Source organism: Chrysemys picta, chromosome 15 (genome assembly GCF_011386835.1).
Source record: "Chrysemys picta bellii isolate R12L10 chromosome 15, ASM1138683v2, whole genome shotgun sequence".
NCBI classification, from domain to species: domain Eukaryota; kingdom Metazoa; phylum Chordata; order Testudines; family Emydidae; genus Chrysemys; species Chrysemys picta.
Genome location: NC_088805.1, coordinates 15095151 through 15118183, shown reverse-complemented (window position 1 = coordinate 15118183; position 23033 = coordinate 15095151). Strand labels below are relative to the sequence as shown.

Sequence of the window (23033 nt, the reverse complement as noted above, 5' to 3'; positions counted from 1 at the left end):
GGGGGATACCAGAAGCGGTGAGAGAATAAAGCCATTGCACCAGAATCGCTGGTGGGCCAGTTTATGAGTTGAGTTTATTCCTTTATCTGCAATGAAAGTGATACACCATTACTCTGAATTGTCCTTCCTCTCTGGAGCTCCCGGTGTCTTGGAGTGACAGAGGGTGTCACTGAGGCAACATACTGTGAGCCTGGGCTGCCTGGAATCAGTGCTGGGCTGAGTGAAGAGGAAATACCCCCCCCCCTCAAAAATGGCCCCTCACCGTCACAAGAATGATATAAAATGTTCTCTTTCATAAGGGGAGGTTTGTGTCTCACTTCCCCATCTGGCTGGGTCACTGTGATTCTGAGCACTGCTGCTGTCCCACACCTGACAGTAATAATCAGCCTCGTCCTGCGCCTGGACTCCAGTGATGGTTAACGTGGCCGTGTTACCGGAGTTGGCCCCAGAGAATCGCTCAGGGATTCCGGAGGGTCTGTTGCTATTTTGATAGATAAGCTGTAGGGGGGCGCCGCCAGGTTTCTGCTGGAACCATTGCACATAGTAGTTCCCAATGCTGTTCCCTGAGCAGGTGAGCTGAGCATTTTGCCCTGGAGACGCAGACACTGAGGGCGGCTGAGTCAGCACGTACTGGGCGAGAGAACCTGAGACAGGAGGAGAGAACAGAGGGGCATAAAATCAGTATTTAGTCATTCGTTGTGAACTTAAAGCTCTTGGCCGGCAGCCTGGGAACCACACAGAGAAGAGTCTCTGAAAGCAAAGACCCATTTGACTAAGACAGACAAACCCTCCCCCGTGTAGCACCTGAGCAGTAAGTGAGCAGCGCGAGGAGCAGAGGGGCCCAGGCCATGGTGGGAATCCAGACAAGCTCGGCTCCCTGAGGTAAACGGGTCTGTGGCTGGGACCCTACGATTGTCTCTTAAACCACCAGAGCTGGTTCATGCAAATCTGCCCCCTGCTCATTGGCGGCTGCTGCCTGTCACACCCCTTCACTGGGTGGGAAAGGGTTGTTTTGTTTTCCATTTGCAGGGAGAAAATAAAAACATCCTGGAGGCGAGACACCTTCCATGTGCCCAGGCTGCTCCGGCAGTTCCTTCTCGGAGCTCTGTCCCCTGCAGCAGGGCGTTCACACTGTATCCGCAGCAGACCCCCAACACTAGCTGGTTCTTGCCATAACCCCAACCCACAATCCTTTTCAGTCACATCCCACAATCCTCTGGGGGTCACAACCACAAACCAGGGCTGGTTGGCGGGTGAGGGTCTGTGGGGTAGCTGCTGCTGGTGGAGCTCGTGGAAGAGCCGGCTGCTGGTGGAGGGAGTTGGTCACTGGGGTGAGCACTGCTGGGCTTGGTGGGTGGTTTGGGGCTGGCTGGCTGGGGAAATTGGTTTGGCTGAATGGGCAGGTGAGCAGAGGAGGTACCAGGGCTGCTGGCAGAGGGGGTAGGACTGGCGCTTCTTCTCCTCTTTCCCTGGCCTTGGTCCTCAAGGGAAAGCCCATTCAAGATGGTGAAGAGCTGTGTGTGTGGATCAAGCCAGCTCACTGCTCCCACCCTTTAATGGGTGCTACCCTGGAGCACAGCACAGTGCAGGTGGAGGCAGACAGGTGTGAGCAGGTGCAGGGTAGGCAACAGCAGCAGGAGTAGCAGGGAACTGAGTGTCTTCTTCTCTCTCTTTAGTGGTCGGTTTATTTTGTCACGACCCCCATTCCCCAGCCCAATTTCTCTTTGAGAACCTCGGCTGCAGAGAGGGGAGGTGGAGAACAGGGAGCTGGACTCCCCAGCAGAATGTCCCCTGGGGTCGTTTATTCATATTATAATGAAGTTATGGGAGGGGGGCAGCTTTGTCCCACTGGACTGGGAGTCAGGAGAGCTGGGTTCAAATGTTGGCTCTGCTACTGACTTGCTTCATCAGCTTGGGTTGGTCACTTCACCCCGGGTGCCTCTGCTTCCTCTTCATCCGTCTCGTCTATTTAGATTCTAAGCTCTTCTTAGCAGAGACTGTCTCTCACTCTGTGTTTGAACAGCACTGAGCATCCTGGGGTGCTGAGCTCGATTGGAGCCTCTAGGCACCACCACAATGCAAATAATGAATATTTAGAGCTGGCTGAAAATTTTCCAATGGGCTGTTTTTCCATTGGGAAAGGCTCTTTCATCAAAATGGAAACTCTCTGCAGGAATGTGGGGCTTTGCACCGAAATTCTGCTTAGGAGAAGAATCAAAACAAAACATTTCAATAGTGTCAAAACCTTCTGTGTCCGCATTTTCCTCAGGGGACAGTTTGATTTTTTGTTTCAAAATGACACGTTTTCCCAATTGCATGTTATATTAGAATAGTAAGGCTAAAATGTCAAAATAAAAACATAATATTTTGATTTTATTGAAACAAAATATTTCAATTGACCCAAAATGATTTTTTGAGGGGAAATTTTGTTTCTCAGGAAATTTTAAAATTCAATGTTTCATTCTCATTTAGAGCAAAAACAGATTTTGAAATTGCAGGGTTACCCATGCATTGGAAAGTCCGGTACCTGCAGAGCTCCAGCAGTAATCACAATATTAGGGTGAGAGTTAGTAGTGGAATAAAAAAAATATCATACCCAGAAACCTCTCGATCCCACATGTTGTAAGCTAATACTCTATTGACCGGAGAAATGCACAGTAGGGTTGGTGAACAGTGGACTGTAGCCCACGAAAGCTTATGCCCAAATAAATTTGTTAGTCTCTAAGGTGCCACAAGTACTCCTGTTCTTTTTGCAGATACACACTAACATGGCTGCTACTCTGAAACCTGATATTTTGTACTAAAAGTTTTCTCATTGAAAAAAACGCCTTTAAAACATTTTTGTGAAAACTTATTGGCATTATCTAAGTATTCTGGTTTTTAACATTTTCTGCACTGTTTATTAGTGACATTTTTATTGAATCATGCTCAGAATAGTTATCATTTTTCCAAAAATCCATGTTTTCTTACCAAAAACTGTTTGTGATCAAATAAACACTACTGATAGAAATTTAAGTTGCAGTGTCTGTGAAAAAATATAGCAGAAAACTTTACAAAAACTTGAAATTTGATCCATTCTGAGCATTACAAAATGGCAACATTTTTGAAATGTAGAGATTTGTTTCAGAACCTCACTTCCCCAACTTCTGCCAAGCTCGTTTGTTCTCCTACCTTCAGCACTTTGTAAACAAAGAGTTCCCTCTAGTGGTCAACGTCAGACTTACTGGGATCAGGTGTCAGAACAATCAGGACACAATCATGTGGCTCTCAACCTTTCCAGACTACTGTACCCCTTCCAGGCGTCTGATTTGTCTTGTACACCCCAAGTTTCACCTCACTTAAAAACGACTTGCTTACAAAATCAGACCTAAAAATACAAAAGTGTCACAGCCACACTAGTACTGAAAAATTGCTTACACTCTCATTTTGTCTGTATGAAATTTTAGTTTGTACTGACTTTGCTAGTGCTTTTTATGGAGCCTGTTGTAAAACTATATAAATATCTAAATGAGTTGATGTGAAGACCTGGAAGACCTATAAGTTGAGAACCTCTGGGGGATTCATTCTGTTCCTTCACAGGATGTCACAGGATCAGCAGCACCAGACAAGAACTAAATGAATCATCTGACATTCACTCCCAAGGGTTTCCTTGGATCTGTGTTGGCTCTGTCCCACAATAGACTGTGTTCCAGCACGGTCTGGGGGGGGGAGGTTGCCTGCAGTTCAGTTGAGCCACATTAGGGTGTTCTTCTGAACAGAGCTGATGTTACGTGCAGGGTCCCACGGCTGACTGGCCAGTGGGGAGGAGGGGAGACTCTCAGATCCCTTCCCTGGCCCCAGTCTGTCCCTGGGGGGAATCAAACAAGGACCTGACTCTCCAGTTGGGAATATTTCCCAGCCATTTATATTTGCGACATTTGGAAAGGCCACTTCCTATCGCCATTGAAGTGCCCCACACTCAGCAGGAGGCAGCTGGCAACACCCAACACCCTAGAGACACCAACTGATCTCCTCTTCCTGTGCTGGGTGACCAAGCGAGACACCGTGTCACACCCATCTGCGTAGGGGCACGGAAAGGGTGACCAGCACCTCACACAGATAGTGGGCGGGGGGGACCAACAATCTTCAGTCACTGGCTGACAGCGTCAAGGTTCCTCTCCAGCATTTTGTTTAGATGATTGGTGATTAACCTGGGAATCAGAGAAACAGAGGCTGTGATGCTGCTCTGATGCCTCTAGTAACATTGGCCAAAGCCCTGTGCGTTATCGCACCAACTAAACAATGTGGAGCTGATGCGCTTCTCCCAGAACAGGGCTTTGGGCCTTATCCGTTTCTGAGAGGCACTGGAAATGCCTGTGTGGAGCAGGCAAAGGCAGAGAAGGGTGCTGAGCTCTGGTGCATGGGGGATAATGTCACTGTCCTGCTTCCTTTGGTTGCTCAGGAGATGCCGGGTGGAAGGAAGGACAAGCTGTGACCCCGCAGGAGTAAAGCGTTTGGTGTTTATGTTACCAATGTCCTAAAACATCCAGTAGAACTTGTCTGCATACACCCAATGATGCTTCACAGACCATGAGCAGCCAGACAGAATCCCTATCCCACAGCGTCCATGGGAGCCACAGGAACAGAGTGGAAAGGTGAGGAGTGGAGACAACAACCTCCCAAGCTACTCCTCACATCACTTCAGCCCCACGTCTGGGAGACACTTTGGGGCCTGGAGAATTTAGAGTGAGCACCTCTGGGTGGTCCAAGGAGGGTCACTTTATTATTAATCTAGTATGTAATTCCTTGCAATCAAATAAGCCTAAAATACCACCTTTGGGCACGTCTGTGCTATTCAATACCACAGACCATTAACTGGCTACCATAGAACTACCGTTAATACCGAACTCTGCCCCACCCACCCTCGGAGTAAAGTGGGGGTAAACGTAAACTCTGAGTAAAGAGCGGTTCATGGCTCTGTGCCTCAACGTCTGCAGGACCAATAAGTGCAGTGAATGCCAACATTGAAGAGCCCCCCCTGAAAATACCTGGCCCTCAGCCCCGAGGCTACGGATTGCCAACAGCATTGAAGCTGCTGACCACAGCAGCCACAGCATGCACAGACAGACAGGCACTTCCATGGCGGTCCAGGACCAAAACCAACTGTGCTTTAAAACATGTGTTTCAAATGTATATGAGATGGTTTAGATTTTCCATGCAGTGCTGGGGAGTCAGCAAGCCAGTCGTTGTGCTGGTGCTGCTGAGAAAATCTAACCCATAGCAAGGTTTGTAGGGAATCTGGTTACATTCACTAATACACTCAGTGCGGGGCTTGGGAAAAATGGTACACTACAGACAGCAGGAGAGTATGAGAAATCCTCATTCCTAACATGACTGCTATTATACCTTCCCCATCCTGCCCAGACCTAAAGCGCATAAAGGAGATAGCAAGCAACTTACAAGCTACAACACAGCCACATATATACTCTGCCCAGTGATATCTTTGAATAATGTTTGCACTCTGAATCTGATTTTACTGCTGTTTGTTCAGTTTCAGAGTTAAGATGCCATTGAGATGAATGGGACAGTTCACACCTCCTTAAGGAGGCTTTTGCAGGCTGTTACTTGCAGACATTTTTAGGCAGCTTTGAACCAAGTCATATTCACAAGGTTTTTCTTCTCAACCTTAAGGAAGGGCTAGAAAATGTAAATGTACTAAATTAAAATTCAGATTCAGCACAAACAGGTTTACCCATGAGAAAAATATTGGGATGATGGTCCATGCCAATTCAGCAAACTTTGAACCCTGAGTACAGACAGAAACCAAACTGCAGGTCATGTACTTCCCAGCAGAGCACAGGCTGCAGGAGTGAGGGGGAAGATTTTTTTCTTGCTTCCACTGCTACACCACACGGCACAGTAACAGCATCGTCTCCACCAAGTGCCCTGGAGAAGGCGAAGCATCCGGTATTACTGGATATGTCTTGGTATCCACAGGCTGAAGTAGGGACTCCAGCAGCACCCTGGTTTTTCTCAGCATCTGAGAGGTAACTAAGGTATCATGGAGAACCCCCAAGTTCACACTCGGACCAGTATTCACTGTAATCTTTGAAGCTGGTCCCACTGTTCCCAATGCAGGAGGGTTTCACCGTGTTTCCTGGGGACGCAGGCAGTGAGGGCATCTGAGTCCTCAGTACAATCTGAGATGCCAGCCATGTAATGGAAGCACTTCCCGAGTTCCATGCCAGTCATCCATAGCGCCCAATAGATACTCGCCTAAGAACTGCAGATTCAGGCAGTGTGAAATATGTAGAGCAGTGATGAAATTTCAGGTGCATAAGAATTGTGCTAGCCGAGATACATACCCTGGACTGTAGAAGTGGCTGCATGAGCGAGGTAACATCTTTTATTGGACCAACTTCTGTAGTGAGAGACAAGCTTTCTACACACAGCTATTGACTGAGGAAGAGCTCTGTGCAGCATGGAAACTTGTTTCTCCCTCATGGAGAGAAGTTGGTCCAATAAAAGACGTTACCCCACCCACCTTGTCTCTTTAATATCCTGGGACTGACACAGCTACAACACTGCATGTAGAAGTGGCTGTGAATTCTGTCAATCTCAGCGCTCATTAACAGAATCTCTGCCTTGAACAGTTTCTAGGGTGATTATATATGGAAGCCCCTTCCCCACCTCTGAAATGATAGCCCCTCCCACTATCACAAGAAAGAATATTAAATGTGGCCTTTGCTAAAGAGGGGGTTTGTGTCTCACTTCCCCATCTGACTGTGTCACTGTGAGCAGCGTTACTGTCCCACACCCGACAGTAATAATCAGCCTCGTCCTGCGCCTGGACTCCAGTGATGGTTAACGTGGCCGTGTTACCGGAGCTGGCCCCAGAGAATCGATCCGGGATTCCGGAGGCTCTGCTGCTGCTATCATATATAACACGTAGTGGGGCGCTGCCAGGCTTCTGTTGGTACCAGTGCACGTACTTGCTACCAATGTTGTTCCCTGAGCAGGTGAGTTGAGCATTTTGCCCTGGAGACACAGAAACTGAGGGCGGCTGAGTCAGCACGTACTGGGCCAGAGAACCTGCAACAGGAGAACAAAACACATCAGTGGAAAATACCTATTTTGCCATTTGCTGTGGCATTAAAGCTTTGTGCAGGCAGAGACCGTTAGAACTAGAGACAGAAATAAACCCTCCCCCTCGCAGCACCTGAGCAGTAAGTGAGCAGCGTGAGGAGCAGAGGGGCCCAGGCCATGGTGGGGAATCCAGACGCGTTCGGCTTCCTGAGACAAACGGGTCTGTGGCTGGGACCCTCCGATTCTCTCTTAAAACCCCAGAGCTGGAGAATGACCCCTTCATGCAAATCTGCTCCCTGCTGATTGGCTGCCAATACCTGTGACCACCACCCTCTTTTGGAGGTCGGTAACACGGGGAAAGCTTGTCTATATAAATCCCCATTGTAACTGAGGTAAGAAAGAATTCTTTTGTTTTCCATTTGCACTGAAACAATAGGGAGAATCCTGGAGCTGAGGAGCTCCCAGTCTGCACAACATGCTCCATCATTTAGGTCATGGAGGGGTCGGGGAGAGTCTCTAACTGGCTGTACCTGGAACAACAAGAGCAACTTAGGTTTCTTGTCATGGCCCAACCCACAATCCCTTGCAGTCACATCCCACAGTTCTTTGGGTCACAACCAGAAACATGGCTAGGTTCAGGGTGAGATGCTGCCAATGAGATGTTGCCTGGGGTGGGTGCTGCTGAGTGGGGTGGGGGCTGGGAGGAGTGAAATCTGGGGCAGAGCCATGGTTTGGGGGTCGCTGGCTGGGGGAGGTGGCTCCGCTGAGCAGGGAGCAGTGGGGTGCTGTGGTGCTGGTAGAGGGATAAGATGGTGCTTCCAGCTGCTTCCTTTTCACCTGCTCTTTGAGTCAGGGCAGCACCATTTGAATATGGCGAGGAGCCCGCTGGTCACTGTGAGTCGTGGGGCCTGCAGGTGGCCAGGGGCCAGCTCATCACCACCTCTACACATGGGTCCCTGGGGCAGAGCACGGAGTGACTGGGGAGAGGGAGGAAGCAGGAGGGGCTGCAGGCATAGGCAGCCCCAGTGCTTCTCCCCCTCTGCCCTCAGGGTTTGGGGATTTCATCATGTCCTGGGGGGAGAGCCCCTGCCCTAGAGATCATGGAGCCGGGAGGGCAGACAGGGCTGGATGAGAAGCTCGTCCCTAGGGTGACCAGACAGCAAGTGTGAAAAATCGGGACAGGGGGTGGGGGGTAATAGGAGCCTATATAAGGAAAAGACCCAAAAATCGGGACTGTCCCTATAAAATCGGGACATCTGGTCACCCTACTCGTCCCCCAGAGCTGAAGGCCCCTAGGGGAGCTCATATGTACCACACATCTAAGAGCTGTTAGGGTATGAACAGCCCCTGAGCCCAGAGGCGACTCTACCGCAGCAGCTGGTGGTGGCTGGTCACTGTGACCTGCACACCCCATTCCGCACCCTTCTGCAGCTTGTGGATGATCAGCTCCCCCTAGTGGTCAATGTCACACACGCCAGGATCCTGTTCCTCTGCAGGGCAGTAGAGCAGCATCACTTCACAGGCACTGCAGCACACAGGCTGTTCCTTCGCCAGGGCCGGCTCCAGGGTTTTGGCCGCCCCAAGCAGCCAAAAAAAAGAAAAAAGTCGCGATCGCGATCTGCGGTGGCAATTCAGTGGAAGGTCCTTCGCTCCAAGCCGGAGTGAGGGACCGTGCGCCGAATTGCCGCCGAATAGCTGGATGTGCCGCCCCTCTCCGGAGAGGCCGCCCCAAGCACCTGCTTGCCAGGCTGGTGCCTGGAGCCGGCCCTGTCCTTTGCAGCTCATTCTTCTGTGTGTGACCAGGCTGATCTCGCCATCGACTTCCTCCCATCTCTGGGGAGATCAGTCATTTTTTCAGACAACTTGAATTGCCTTGAGGAGGTTTCCTCCCAGTTTGTGTCAAAGCCAAAAGTCCTGCGGGAACAGAGCATCTTCCAACCATCATATTTAGATTCATAAAAATATTCCCCGAGAGCAGCTTTTGCCTTTTGCATGCTCCAGTCTGTGCACAACGGGGCTCTCAGCAAAACCTCCTTCTGGGGCGTGAGCCCCCCCAGAGGGCTCTGTCCCCTCACTGCACATTTCAAATCGGGACACACATGTTGGTAACCCGTGGGGTTGTTAGAGGATTTATCCCAATCCCCAGCAGGTTGGACTATGAAGGAGGAATTGCAGCTGTTGTGGAACCTGCTGGGGGGTGGGTGGCCCCTCTCCCTCGCCCTGCACTCCGGATTCCTGGGCATGCTCCATCAGGACTGTCATTCCTTTACATCCTGATTCACCGCGCTCCATCACCCACCCACGGGCTGGTTTGTATCCAGACTGTCAGGATCTTGCAGCTTCCTCTTTGCTGCAGGCCCCTGGCGAGATCTCTGGAGCCCTGACTAGGGATGTCACAGGAGGCTGTAACTGGGGCTCTCCTCCCACTGCCCACACTGAGGGGATGGTGACCCAGACACAGTCCCTGTCCTGCAGGAGGAGAGGGAGGGAGGAGACCAGCGGCTGTTCACCCAGAGCAAGGATTCACCAAGGAAGAGCTCTGCTTCCCCCTCCCACAAAGAGAGAGAGACTGAGCAGGTGAAGGGCAGAGGTGTCCAGCAAACCACAGAAGTGACAGTGTGAGGCGGGAAAGAGCAAGGGCTATAGAGAGCTGTGTCTGTAAGAGCCAGATGAAGACATTCAGAGGCCCTACACGCCTGCCTAGCACAGCCCCCGTGTGTCCTGGCCTTGCCCTCAGGCCACGGCCCTTCTGCTCCTTGGCTTGTCAGGGCCATGGGTCATCCACACAAGAGCGAGCGCTGCCAGTGACTCCATTTGGTGCAGCAGGGGCTTCCCCACTCTCTGGAACCATTTCCTCTGTCACCAGGTCTCCGTCCCAGCAGGGAGAGGCATCAGTACTCATCCAGGCAGGCTGAGGACGCCTTGTGGGCTTGCCTGATGGCCCCACTCCAGCAGTGTTATGATGGGACAGCATCAGTAAAGGTCCCTTCAAACCCTGCTGGGTGTTGCTGATGGGAGCCCCCTGAGAAGCAGGTTGCACAGTTGACATGAATAAGGCTGTTTGCATGTCCTGTTGCTCTAATTTCAGGCTCTCTGCACATTCAGGCAGGCACTGGTTACATTCAAATCACATTTCCAAGTTTTTCTTCACAATGGTGAGCATTACAGGTTTTGTTTTAAAGAAAGATGAGATTCTGATCTCATTGTACTCAGGAGCCTGGGACCCTCGGCCTGAGCCTAGAGAGTCTTTGACTTAGAGCGTCACTGAGGCCACCTTCAGGGTGTGAGGAACCGAAATTCACTGCAAAGAGCAGGAAGGAAAAAGGCACAGACGGTTCTGATCTTGGGTGGGGTGGGGAGCTCATTCCACTGTCCTGCTTCCTCGGGGAAGTTTTATCCACTGGGAGGGACTAGCTGGGTTTCTCCCAGGGGAAGGTGAGTTTTTCTGTTCCCGGAAGTGCCGGGTTGGGATACAGATTCCAGCCTTGTCATGGGCCCAGCTCAGACCCTGTACCATCCACCGGAGATTTCACAGCAGGAGATTAGGTGCAGCAATAGCAAGGAGCCGGGCAGCAGGGAGGGGCACAATTTATTCTTTTCAGTGTTGAACAAACCTGATGATGAGTTCACGTTGGTTCAACTTCCCCCCTCCCTTCTTCTCCTCCTCCACCACAAGCAGCAGCTCCTTGGTTTGGTGGTGAGACCCTGACCTAGCCAGCCAAGGGTTTAGCCTTCTGCTCCCATCCCTGCTGTGCCAGCGGATCTGGCAATAAGCAAAGCATGGCCTTTTTCTAAACGATCTGCTCTAGTGCCAACAGGAATTAGTTCAGGGAAGTCCTCTGGCCCGTGCTATACGGGAGGCCACAGGCTAGATGGCCACAGTGGTTCCTTCTGGCGTTATCATCTATGAACAAAAGCCCAGTGCAGTGAGACCCCCATGGGAACGGTGAGGCAGTGACTCATGCTCCACAGCTGGCTGGAACGGCTTCTGGGCTGATTGAAAACATCCTCCTTCGCCCACCCAGCCCCATGCGCACGTTCTCCTCTGAGTGGAACCCTCCCTGCATGGAAACAGAGCGACACGTTCCCTTGAACAACAAGAGGATGTGTCTCACTTCCCCATCTGACTGTGTCACTGTGATTCTGAGCACTGCTGTCCCACACCTGACAGTAATAATCAGCCTCGTCCTGCGCCTGGACGCCAGTGATGGTTAACGTGGCCGTGTTACCGGAGTTGGCCCCAGAGAATCGATCCGGGATTCCAGAGGGTCCGCTGCCACTACCATATATAACACGTAGTGGGGCACTGCCAGGTTTCTGTTGGAACCACTGCACATCCTTGCTACCAATGTTGTTCCCTGAGCAGGTGAGTTGAGCATTTTGCCCTGGAGACACAGACACTGCCGGCGGCTGAGTCAGCACGTACTGGGCCAGAGAACCTGAAACAGGAGGAGAAAACACATGGATAGAATTTAACTCCAAGATAACACAGATTGGGGGCATCCCAGGTAACCAATGGGATAATGCAGCAGATATGCAAAGTTCCTTTTTATTAAGAAACAGAGGGGGGGAAAAACAGCCACTTGTATCACCTGAGCAGTAAGTGAGCAGCGCGAGGAGCAAAGCCGACCCGGCCATGGTGGGAATCCAGATGAGCTCGGCTCCCTGACACAAATGGGTCTCTGGCTGGAAACCAGCAATCGCTCTTAAAGTCTCAGCACATGGGAATGGCTCCTTTATCCAAACAGGAGCACGGCCACTCCGGAATGGCTGATTTGCATCTGTGCGCAACCATGGGGTCGACCCTTCCCTGTACACGTGGGCAGGGCCGGCTCTAGTTTTTTTGCTGCCCCCAAGAAAAAAAAGAAAACCTCAGAGAGCTGCCCCTGGAATGCCGCCATGCTGCCTCTGCAGTTGTGCCGCCCCAAGTGCGTGCTTGGTTTGCTGGTGCCTAGAGCCAGCCCTGCACGTGAGGACAGTGACCAGGCAGCTGAGCAACATGTGTGGGGAGTGAGAGAGTCTGGGGGGTGCTTCAGGTGACCACAAACCTACCCGGCTTTTGCACAGAAGGAGACTGAGGGGATTTCTCTCGCTCTTATGGAACAGGGGGTTGTGCCAGGCTGGGGCTTGGAGGAAATGGACATTTCTGAGGTTAAAAAAAAGAAACACAGAAGCACTGTGGGCACTGAGATGAGAATGAGCCTGAAGGGGGGAGAGATGGGGGGAGGTATCAAATTTAGGAAGCTGAGGTGGGGGCTCATCATCCAGTCTGTGCTGCCAGGTGAGAGGCTCCGTCATTCACAAGAGGGGAGAGATCGGAGCAATAACACACAACCAGCAGTCAGGAAGGGCTTTGCTGATCCCTTTCTGGGGAGACTGTTGGCCTCTGAATCCTCCCTCGTCCCAGGGGGATGCAATGAACTCCCGGAGCCAGACCCTCAGTGGGTGTAGCTCAGTGCAGTGGCACTGAAGACAACAGAGGAGGCTGATTTCCACCGGCTGGGAATGTGGCTCCTCCACTGTGACCAGGGAGCGGTGTCCACAGGGACAGCAAGGTGTCATGTGTTGATCCAAAATTGGCTGGGAAGATCCTGGCTTGTTTAAAAATGAAACTTCCACCCCACTCCTGTGAATGAGCCCCGCAATGGTGAGAGGGAAAAATGCAAGAACAAAGAAAACACAGTCTGATGTTCCCCTGTGGTAGGTTTGTGTCTCACTTCCCCGTCTGTCTGTGTCACCGTGAGGCTGATCACTGCTGCTGTCGTACACCTGAGCACTGCTGTCCCTCACCTGACAGTAATAATCAGCCTCGTCCTGCGCCTGGACTCCAGTGATGGTTAACGTGGCCATGTTACCGGAGTTGTCACCAGAGAATCGATCCGGGATTCCGGAGGGTCTCCTGCTATCATTATATATAACGAGTACGGGGGCGCTGCCAGGTTTCTGTTGGTACCAGTGCACAATATTGCTACCAATGTTGTTCCCTGAGCAGGTGAGTTTTGCATTTTGCCCTGGAGACACAGACACTGAAGGCGGCTGAGTCAGCACGTACTGGGCGAGAGAACCTGAGGAAACACGGGAAGAGGATCAATAAGTGTTAATTGTTGAAATATGACATTTGCAGGTAGTTAGTGGCACGAGTGAAAGACATGACTATAAACATGCAGCCCCCTTTCAGTTAAGACCCTGTATAAAACCCTCCCCCGCGCAGCACCTGAGCAGTAAGTGAGCAGCGTGAGGAGCAGAGGGGCCCAGGCCATGGTGGATCCAGATGAGCTCGGCTTCCTGAGGCAAACGGGTTTGTGGCTGGGACCCTCTGATTCTCTTTTAAATCCCCATCGCTGCAGAACGGCCCCTTCATGCAAATCTACCCCCTGCTCACTGGCTACTGCTGGCACCTCCCTCACCCATATGAGAGGGACACAGGGACTGGAGATTCAGGCCTGATTTTTCTCCCACTGACACTCGTTAAAGTCACTGAAGATAATGGAGAGAAACTGGCACAGCTCAGGGAAGAATCAGGTCCCTCCATGTAAATGCCCATATTTAATGAAGTACAACATGGCTACTTTTCCATTTACAAGGAGAAAACAAAGAAACAAAAATCCCAGAGCCCAGGACATCCCACTGATTCCATTTAATCTCCCTGAGTCTGCCACGATAAGCATCAAAGGACCAGTATCTACATTATGGTTAGAAATGTACCCCACATGGGTGCTGACCTAGGGGGAACGGGTCTATTCCCAGTGATCAGTTAGTGCAACTTTCAATGCCGTCAGCCATGTTTCCGGTAGGAATCCCTGGGCCAATGGCAGAGGACTGTAGGGGAGGAGCCAGTACTCTGGGTGTTAACTGAAAGGGGACGGCCCCATCAGACTCCAGCCCAGCAGAGCAGCAGGGAAAGGGAAGAGCTTGTATTTCAGGGGGAAACTCTCATGGGATTCAGTTTGGACAAGGGAAGAAGACACCTGGTTAGCATCTAGCATTATTATTTATTGTTTGGATCACGGTTGGCCTGAGCGCCCCAGCCACAGCCCAGGACCCCATTGTGCTAGGCGCTGTACGAACCCAGACCAAAGAGACGGGCTGTGTCCCAAAGAGCTCACAATCCAAGTGTAAGACAAATAGCAGCAGGTGGGAAAACATCCTCACAGAACTACCAGGAAGTGTGCTCCCAAGAGGTACTTCCCAGAGCTCAGCTCATGGGAATACCTGGTGCAGAGGTTATTGTATGTACGTGTTTCCCACGGGCCTGGACATGATCGGTGTCTGACAGCACTTCCTTTCCTCCTGTTCACAACCTTCCTTCCCTCTACATTGTAAGAAACTCAGGAATTGAGAGGAATCAGAGACCCCGAAAGAGATGATGCTAATAACGACTGTTGCTGTTGTTTGGGGTAATCTCGATGGAATAACTGTGCGAGTGCCTGGTGTATAACAGAGCCCAGGATGCCACCCATACATCTGTTTGCAGCAGCTTGTAGCTACAGGTACATTACAATGGGCACTGGCCATTCTCTGGGCTTTGGCACATTATAGACAATGAGCCCCCCCTACTGGGTAGAGTTACGTCTGCAGTGAGCTCTTACCCTAACCAGCGCGATGTTCAGGGATAGGGTGACCAGACAGCAAGGGTGAAAAATTGGGACGGGGGTGGGGGGTAATAGGAGCCTACTACCACGTCTCCCCTTCCCAGCCAAAAGTTAATTTGGACCTATATTATAACGCCAGGCAGTGTCTTCGGGGACCACTGTGTCAAAGGCATGGATAGTGTCTGTCCAATTGTGGTGTGCTCCAGGGGGAGGGTTACCACAGACTAAAAGCTCTGGGGGATGCTTACCCCTAGCACTGCAAACAACTCCAGAGCACCCACCACCGCCGGGGTGGTTTGCATCTACGGGGTCAGGCTGGGTTTTCCGCAGAGCAGGAAGCAAAGAACGGGCTTTTGTTATCAAAGGATGAGCTTGAACTGACACAGGCTCTTTTTCATTCAACAAATGGCCAAGACCTTGGGTCTTAGGGGAACCCCAACCTTCACCCAACGTTGGAAAGACTTTATCCTCCTAGGGTCCCATAACACTCATGCGGGGGTAGTCAATTTTTTTGTCAAGGTCCAAATTTCTTAGTCAAGGTATATTCAAGGTCCAGACTCCAGAGAGAATGATAAAAATAACAATAATTATAATAGTAAGTAAATAGAAAGATTTCAGAGTCCGTTCAAAAGCAGCAGGCACTCCAGATTGGGCCCACAGTCCAGCTATTGCCTATCCCTGCACTGACGGGGGGTTCCGGGTATGTGTAGTGTGCGTTTAAATCTGCTTATTATTATATGTTTTCTCTGTGATGGTTTTGTGCTTTGAATCAATATGAGTGATTAGAAAGAGCTGTTTGCGCTACTGATAAATGTCACCTGTCATAGCTCCCGGAGAGATAGCAGGGCACAGGAGCTGGCTGTTAGACGGCCTGGTTTTCTGGGGATATCACTGTGTATGGCAGGGGGCAGTGCACCCTTAACACCTCCCTCCCACCCCCGGTCAAAAGGGAGCGGGACATGTGTCCCTGCTCGGCTGCTCGGCGACAGGTGACGGCTGGAGGCCTGAGACCTTCCTGGGCATGCCTGGAGCAGACCACGGAGGGGAGCTACAGGTGCAGTTACACTGTGACATTGATAACAATAACACTTACAAACAGCACACTGTCACACACAGCGAGAACCAGCCTAATAACGCAACTTACGAACATTGCCCAAGGTGGGTGAGGGAATATAAGAGCTATTACTTCACCCACTTTGTCTCACTAATACCCGGGGACTGATAAAGCTGCACCAACACTGCACGTAACACTCCCTTCACACACCCTCTCCTCCACAGAAGGAAGCTCTCGTCAGGTCATGGGACATGTTTTCTTTGACAACAGTAGGTTTATGTCTCACTTCCCCATCTGACTGTGTCACCGTGATTCTGATCACTGCTGCTGTCCCACGCCTGACAGTAATAATCAGCCTCGTCCTGCGCCTGGACTCCAGTGATGGTTAATGTGGCCGTGTTACCGGAGTTGGCACCAGAGAATCGATCAGGGATTCCAGAGGGTCTCTTGCTATTCTCATACATAACAAGTAGCGGGGCGCTGCCGGGTTTCTGTTGGAACCACCGCACATCCTTGCTACCAATGTTGTTCCCTGAGCAGGTGAGTTGAGCATTTTGCCCTGGAGACACAGACACTGAAGACGGCTGAGTCAGCACGTACTGGGTGAGAGAACCTGAGACAGGAGGAGAAAATGCATGAATAAAATGACCCAGCATTGACTTTATCCCTAGTTAACATAGTTATCCCTAGTTTGCAGGCAGCCAGGGGGGAAAGCAAACATCACCTGAGCAGTACGTGAGCAGCGTGAGGAGCAGAGGGGCCCAGGCCATGGTGGGAATCCACACGAGCTCGGCTTCCTGAGGGAAACGGGTCTGTGCCTGGGACCCTCCGATTCTCTCTTAAACCCCCAGCGCTGGAGAACGGCCCCTTCATGCAAATCTGCTCCTTGCTTACTAGCTACTAAGGGCTCTTCATTCACCCGTACGAGAGAGACAGAGACACAGGCCAGGGGAAAGATTCTGGGACCAAGTCTTCTCTGCTCTACACTGGTGTAAATCCCAGGTAACTCCACTGAACTTTACCTTGTTGTAAGAGTGGAGTAAGTGAAAGGAGAATCAGCCGCTTTCTGCATAAACTCAAACATTTAATGATGTAGAGCAGGTATTGTTGAGCCCAGGCTGCCCTGCTGAGGCATACTGAGCATGCACCTCAAAAGCATAAAAGGATCATTAAACACTGGTTAGACATATCGTATCAGTGTTGGCACTGCCCTGGGGAAGGGTTATATTTCTGGGGACCATCCACTGCAGTTTCAAAGCTTTGCTCAGTTTCTGGTCGGAATCTCCTCTTGTAAAGCTTTGGGAGTGTAAAAGTGGCTGAGGTGTCCGGTGGCTGGCGATGTATATGCAGAGCAGAAGGGGAGTTGAGAAAGCAAAGGGCTCAGTCGGTAAGAGATTGTCCTGCACACGGAGAGGGGCTCGCACCATCAGATCCTAGGGCAGAGTTGGAGGCATGGAGGGAAAGGGGGGTAGTTCAGGGGATAGTTTGTGTGTGTTCAATTTGGACAGGTTTCTGCTCAGTGCTGTTTCTAGCACAGAGACCTGCTTAGTCTGTATCAGGAGGGAGTAAATGTCATCAGAGAATTACCGGAAAATGTCCCCCTGAGACACATTCCTGAGAGACTGAGGAATGACATGTGGAGAGTGTGTGTGTCCTATGGGCTCCTCGTATGGTGATGTCTGATGGCACCTGCTCTCCTCCACTTCCCACCCGCTTCACCTGCCCCTCTCTGCCCACAAGGAAAGAAGGGAAAAGGGGGAACCTGGGAGGTAGCAGGAAAAGAGCATCACTGTTATGATTGTTGTAGCCCCCCATTATATCTCTCCCCAGCAGCATGTGGCCAAATGATTCATTACAAACAATGGCCAAGGTCTCCTGTTAGGCATGTTCTAGCTGAAGAGCTCCCTCTAATGGCCAGCGCTACACTTGCAGAAGTGATCTCTTGCCCTAGCTGACAGTTTTACCAACATTTCCTATTCTAATTCCAGCTCCCCAGGCCAGCTCGGGACCTTGGTTCCTATTCCCCAGCCCAGATTTGCCTCCTGGCAGAATTTTTAAAGTCATGAGAAGTTGCTCTGCTTCTTAGTAACCGTTGCATTAGCCCAGCCGTTCCTGCTGCCCCCAAACGCTGCAGCCGGCCCTGGGCACCTCAGACAGCCCATAGGGATGCTAAGCTGGGAGGGGTGTTAGAAATAAGGTGGGGACTGCTGGGGACAGGGCAGGCTGGAAGCAGAGGGGAGCTGACTCACAGAGACCAAATGGGGAGTTGTAGCCCCAGGGTCATGGAGCACTGCTCAGCTCCATGAGTCTTTTAACCCTTCGCTCCCCATGGCTGCTAGTACTGCATGCAGGCTTCTGGCAGCCTCCGCAGGCTCTCAAGCCCTCACACCCACACACACAGAGTAAAGGCCACACCCAGCTGCAGATACAGACTGAAGTCAGGTCGGTGTGAGAGGATTCACCCAGCACTCATGTGCACACCCCCTTTGGGGAGTAAACACAAAATAATATTGTCTTGTGCTGTATAGAAAGATCTAGCACATAAAAATTCTCCCTCTCCCTCAGTGTGAGGAGAGATATGCACAGCTTCTTGCCCCCCCCCCCCCAGATAATAATTGCACAAAATGGGTTTAAGAATAAAAAAAACAAGTTTATAAACTATAAAAGGCAGATACTGGCACTAGAAAAAGTTCAGAGAAGGACAACTAAAAAGATTAGGAGTTTGGAAAGGGTCCCATATGAGGAGAGATTAAGGAGGCTCGGACTTTTCAGCTTGGAAAAGAGGAGACTAAGGGGGGATATGATAGAGGTATATAAAATTATGAGTGATGTGGAGAAAGTGGATAAGGAAAAGTTATTTACTTATTCCCATAATACAAGAACTAGGGGTCACCAAATGAAATTAATAGGCAGCAGGTTTAAAACAAATAAAAGGAAGTTCTTCTTCAAACAACACACAGTCAATTGGTGGAACTCCTTACCTGAGGATGTTGTGAAGGCTAGGACTATAACAGCGTTTGAAAGAGAACTGGATAAATTCATGGAGGTTAAGTCCATTAATGGCTATTAGCCAGGATGGGTAAGGAATGATGTCCCTAGACTCTGTTTGTCAGAGGGTGGAGATGGATGGCAGGAGAGAGATCACTTGATCATTACCTGTTAGGTTCACTCCCCCTGGGGCACCTGGCATTGGCCACTGTCGGTAGACATGATACTGGGCTAGATGGACCTTTGGTCTTACCCAGTACAGCCGTTCTTATGTTCTTATGTAGATTTTAAGTGATTATAAGGAATAGCAAAGAAAACAAGGCAGATTACTAAGAAAACAAAACAAAACATGCATACTAAGCTTAAAATCTTAAAGAGACTGGTTTCAAGAAATATTTTCTCACCCTATGTGTTGTTTAGACAAGTTGCAGAGTTTCTATAGCTTAGAGTTCCAGTTATTTCTCTTTCCAGACTAGACTCCTGTCTTAGTCTGGACTCAGCCCTAGCCTGTCCTACCACTCAGTTCCTTTGTCTCTTCAGGTACTTTCAGCAGTCTTTCTTCTTGGGCAGGAAGGCAATGGAGACGAGTCTTGTTTGCCTTACTCCCCAGCCTTAAATAAGATTTACACAAGGCAGGAATCTTTAGTTTGCCAGTCTTGAACTCCCACCCTTCTTTTAGTGGAAAATTACTTGAAGTCCAAGATGGTGTTTAGTACCAGGTGACAGGACCACCTGACCTAGTAGTGTCACAGGTAGGTGGCAGGACACCTCTCAGGAAGGAGTGAAATGACGATCTTCAAAGTCTTATTCCTTTTTCCTAATGGTCCATCAAGGCTAATGGCCTGTTGTCTGGTGTGTGTCTCCCAAATACACACACAGCTGTAATTGTTACATAGTCGATATTCCTAACTTTAGACACAGAAATTATACATGCATAGAAATTGGATAATCACAGTCAGTCAAATGTAATCTTTTGGGTGACACCTTACAAGACTCATCTGGCATAAAATATATCTCAGTTATACCATATCCATATGATAAGCATATTTCCCTAAAGAATATAGGGTGTAATGTCACACCAGCCCTGTCTCCTGCTGCTCATTCTCCCATCTGGCATGTTCTCGCTGATATTCCGCCCTTTAATGGCTCATCTGGTGTCAAGCTCACAGTGCCCAAAACTGAGCTCAGAAATCTGCCCTGCCAACCCCTCTCCGCCAGTGATGCCACCTGAATAGCTCTTGGTTTCCTTATGTGCGGTGCCTCATGCCCCATTCCCCTCTATATCCATCCACCCGTCTGCCTCTAATTTGTTTCTCCATCAGAAATCTCAGGGTCTGACTCCATTGTCTTTGTGGAGTCCTTGGGGAAGATCTGAGAAGGAATTAAATTGTGCTGACTCTTACGGCTGTGATAGGAGTGTTGTCTCTTGCTCCCCACTCTGATAGCAGAGGGGATGCTGACTCTTAGGGAGAAGAAGGTGATAGTCCCCATCCTGAAGAAGGAGAATGAGGAGGGAACCGGAAATAGCTGTATGGAGTGAATTTCCTGGTCACAAACAGCTGTCTGATTTGTCACAGCCAGAGACAAAACTGTGCAACTGGTGAACTTTGCACACAGGGCCCAGGCCGGGGCAGAGGAGGGAAGGGTGTTTTTGTCTCACTTCCCCATCTGTCTGTGTCACTGTGTAGAACACCAGTGCCACTCTTCCTCACCGTACAGTAATAATCAGCCTCATCCTCTGCCAGTGCCCCGGAGATGGTTAAATAGCCGGCGTTACTGGACGTGTCTTTGGAACCAGAGAAGCGAGCAGGGACCCCAGAGCCCTGGCCCTTGCTGGAATCCGAATAGTAATACAGCAGGTATCGTGGAGAATTCCCAGGTTTCTGCTGGTACCAGGACACATAGTAGTCACCGATGCCGGTCCCACTGCTCAGGGTGCAGGAGAGTTTCACAGTGTTTCCTGGGGACACTGACACTGAGGGCGGCTGAGTCACCACAGTCTGCGAGCTGGAACCTGGAAAATATGGTGGAAATCTATCAACACCTCCCTGTCTGTCCCCAGCCACTACTGAATCTGGTTGTGCATCGGCTTCAGCAGCAACTTATTTAACCCACTGCCCCCTGTTCTCACCTGTGCACCACGTCCCCAGTAGGACGATGAGGGGAGCCCAGAACATGGTGAGGAGATTTCGGGCCCTTAGGAGAAAACAGCCAGATCCACTGAGAAGGCCTGACAGTCTCTGCCCCTTATATTGATCCTCCTGGGGGGAAGCATCTAAGCTCCACCTTTATTCTAGTTTGTTCTTATCTGATTGGGTCCTATGATCACAGAGAGGTGGGCATGTGGGAGGAGAGACCATCCCTTAGGGAGGAGCTCCTTCTCTATAAGGTCACTAGCTCAGCTCCACTCCAGCAATGACCGTCTGCCAGGATCAAGGTTTCATTTGAACGCTCACAGTGAAGGCTGCTGGAGTTCAGACTGTGCGACAGTCTCCATTCTAACCCCTCGTTTTCAGTTATTTGTAACTTTCCCAATCCTTCCCCTGTCGGCCTGTCATTTCCCTGCTTTGTCTGAGGGGTCATTGATCACTCACACTGATCAGAAACCAACTCAGCAGTTTCTGAGAAGGAGGAGAGGGCAATAAATAAACTTTGCCCAGGATTAACCGTTTCTGGAGCCAACTATGTCAGAGCTAAGGAGGAAATGGGGGGAATCTGCCAAGTTCCATTCTCGCATCTAAGGGCCCACACTAGAGGATCTGGGTTTTGTGTCGGGGAATGGACATTATTAGGAGCTGCTCTTTGCTCACTGGGATGATTTATTTCCATCATCTCCAGGCCGCCCAGCTGGGCTACATGAGCTTCTGTTTATTCATGAGCAGTTCTTTATTGGGCAGAAAATGGAATTCAGAGAATTGGGCGGTGACTCTGCCGCCCCTTGTGCTGAGAGCTAGGAATGAAAATCCCACTGAAGAACTCAGTGTTCTTGTCATTGTTTATTACTAAAGACCAATGAGACACATCACAGTCTGAGGAGGCTTCTCCTCAGGAATTCTCCTGGCTCCTTGCTCTTGGCATTTGGGAAAGTGCTAGAAACATCACCAATGACACAAAACGACACGGAGTCTCTGCAGCACCAAGACAGGCCAATACACACCCTCAAATGTTCATTAGCAAAGGCTATCTTGTGTCTATGTTCGTGGGGAAGGGAGAACCCGGCTCTGTCCAATACTACTCTGAGTCCCTGCCTTCTGGAATCTTCTGTTCCTGACCCATGAAGTTCAGTTCAGTTCCCAGCTGGCCTGAATTCAAGCGTTTGCAGGAGTTCCTCACAATAGAGCTGGTCTCACACGCAGGGTCCCATGACAGACTGGCCACTGAGGGAGGGGAGGCTCTCAAATCCCTTCCCCAGGACCCAGATTGAACCAGATGGAAAATCAAACACTGACTTGACTCTCCAGTTGGGAATATTTAGCCTCTGTTTATCTTTCATGGATTTTAAAATGGGTGACCAACCACAGCCTCACGTAACTCACCTCAACCCTGGGAAGGGAAGGGTCTGCTATGAGCAGCACAAACGGTGAGCAGGGGGTGATGGCGACTATCCCGACACTGGCTGAGATTCTGCAAGAGCAGGAGAAGATGCATCAATGACTCAGCATTGACTTTATCAATGATCTGTTAACATGATCTGCAGGCAGCTTGGGGGAAAAGCAAACATCATGTATCACCGGAGCAGTACGTGAGCAGTGTGAGGATCAGAGGGGCCCAGGCCATAGTGGGAAATCAAGACGAGCTCAACTTTCTGAAGCAAACGGGTCTGTGGCTGGGACCCTCCGATTCTCTCTTAACCCCCCCAGGGCTGGAGAACGGCCCCTTCATGCAAATCTGTTCCCTGCTGATTGGCTGCCAATACCTATGACCATCACCCCCTTTGGGAGGACAGTAACACGGGGAGAGCTTGTCTATATAAATCCCCATTTTAACGGAGATAGGGAAGGATTCTTTTGTTTTCTGTTTGCCAGGGGACAATAGGGAGAATCCTGGAGCTGAGGAGCTCCCAGTCTGCACAACCTGCTCTGCCACTTACTTCATGGACCAGAGACTCCATGACTGTCTGCACCTGGGCCAACAAAACCAACCCCTTTCAGTCACATCTGACCAGGCTTTGGGTCACAACCAGAAACGTGGCTGGATTCTGGGTGATCACTGATGGGGGCTGCTGAGTGGGGTGGGGGCTGGGAGGAGTGGAATCTGGGGCAGAGCCATGGTTTGGGGGTCGCTGTCTGGGGGAGGTGGCTCGGCTGAGCAGGGAGCAGTGGGGTGCTGGGGGG

General features: G+C 50.5%; 1 protein-coding gene across 1 annotated transcript; it reads right to left on the bottom strand.

Annotated features, from left to right (window-relative positions):
- Positions 1–15519: 15519 nt before the first annotated feature.
- On the bottom strand, positions 15520–22476 carry LOC135975843 (uncharacterized). Its single transcript, XM_065568530.1, has 6 exons — positions 22431–22476; positions 20275–20713; positions 20137–20191; positions 16436–16508; positions 16027–16324; positions 15520–15610 (listed from the first exon to the last, which is right to left on the bottom strand). The coding sequence occupies exons 1-6, from the start codon at positions 22474–22476 to the stop codon at positions 15520–15522; spliced, it is 1002 nt and encodes a 333-aa protein (XP_065424602.1).
- Positions 22477–23033: the final 557 nt, after the last annotated feature.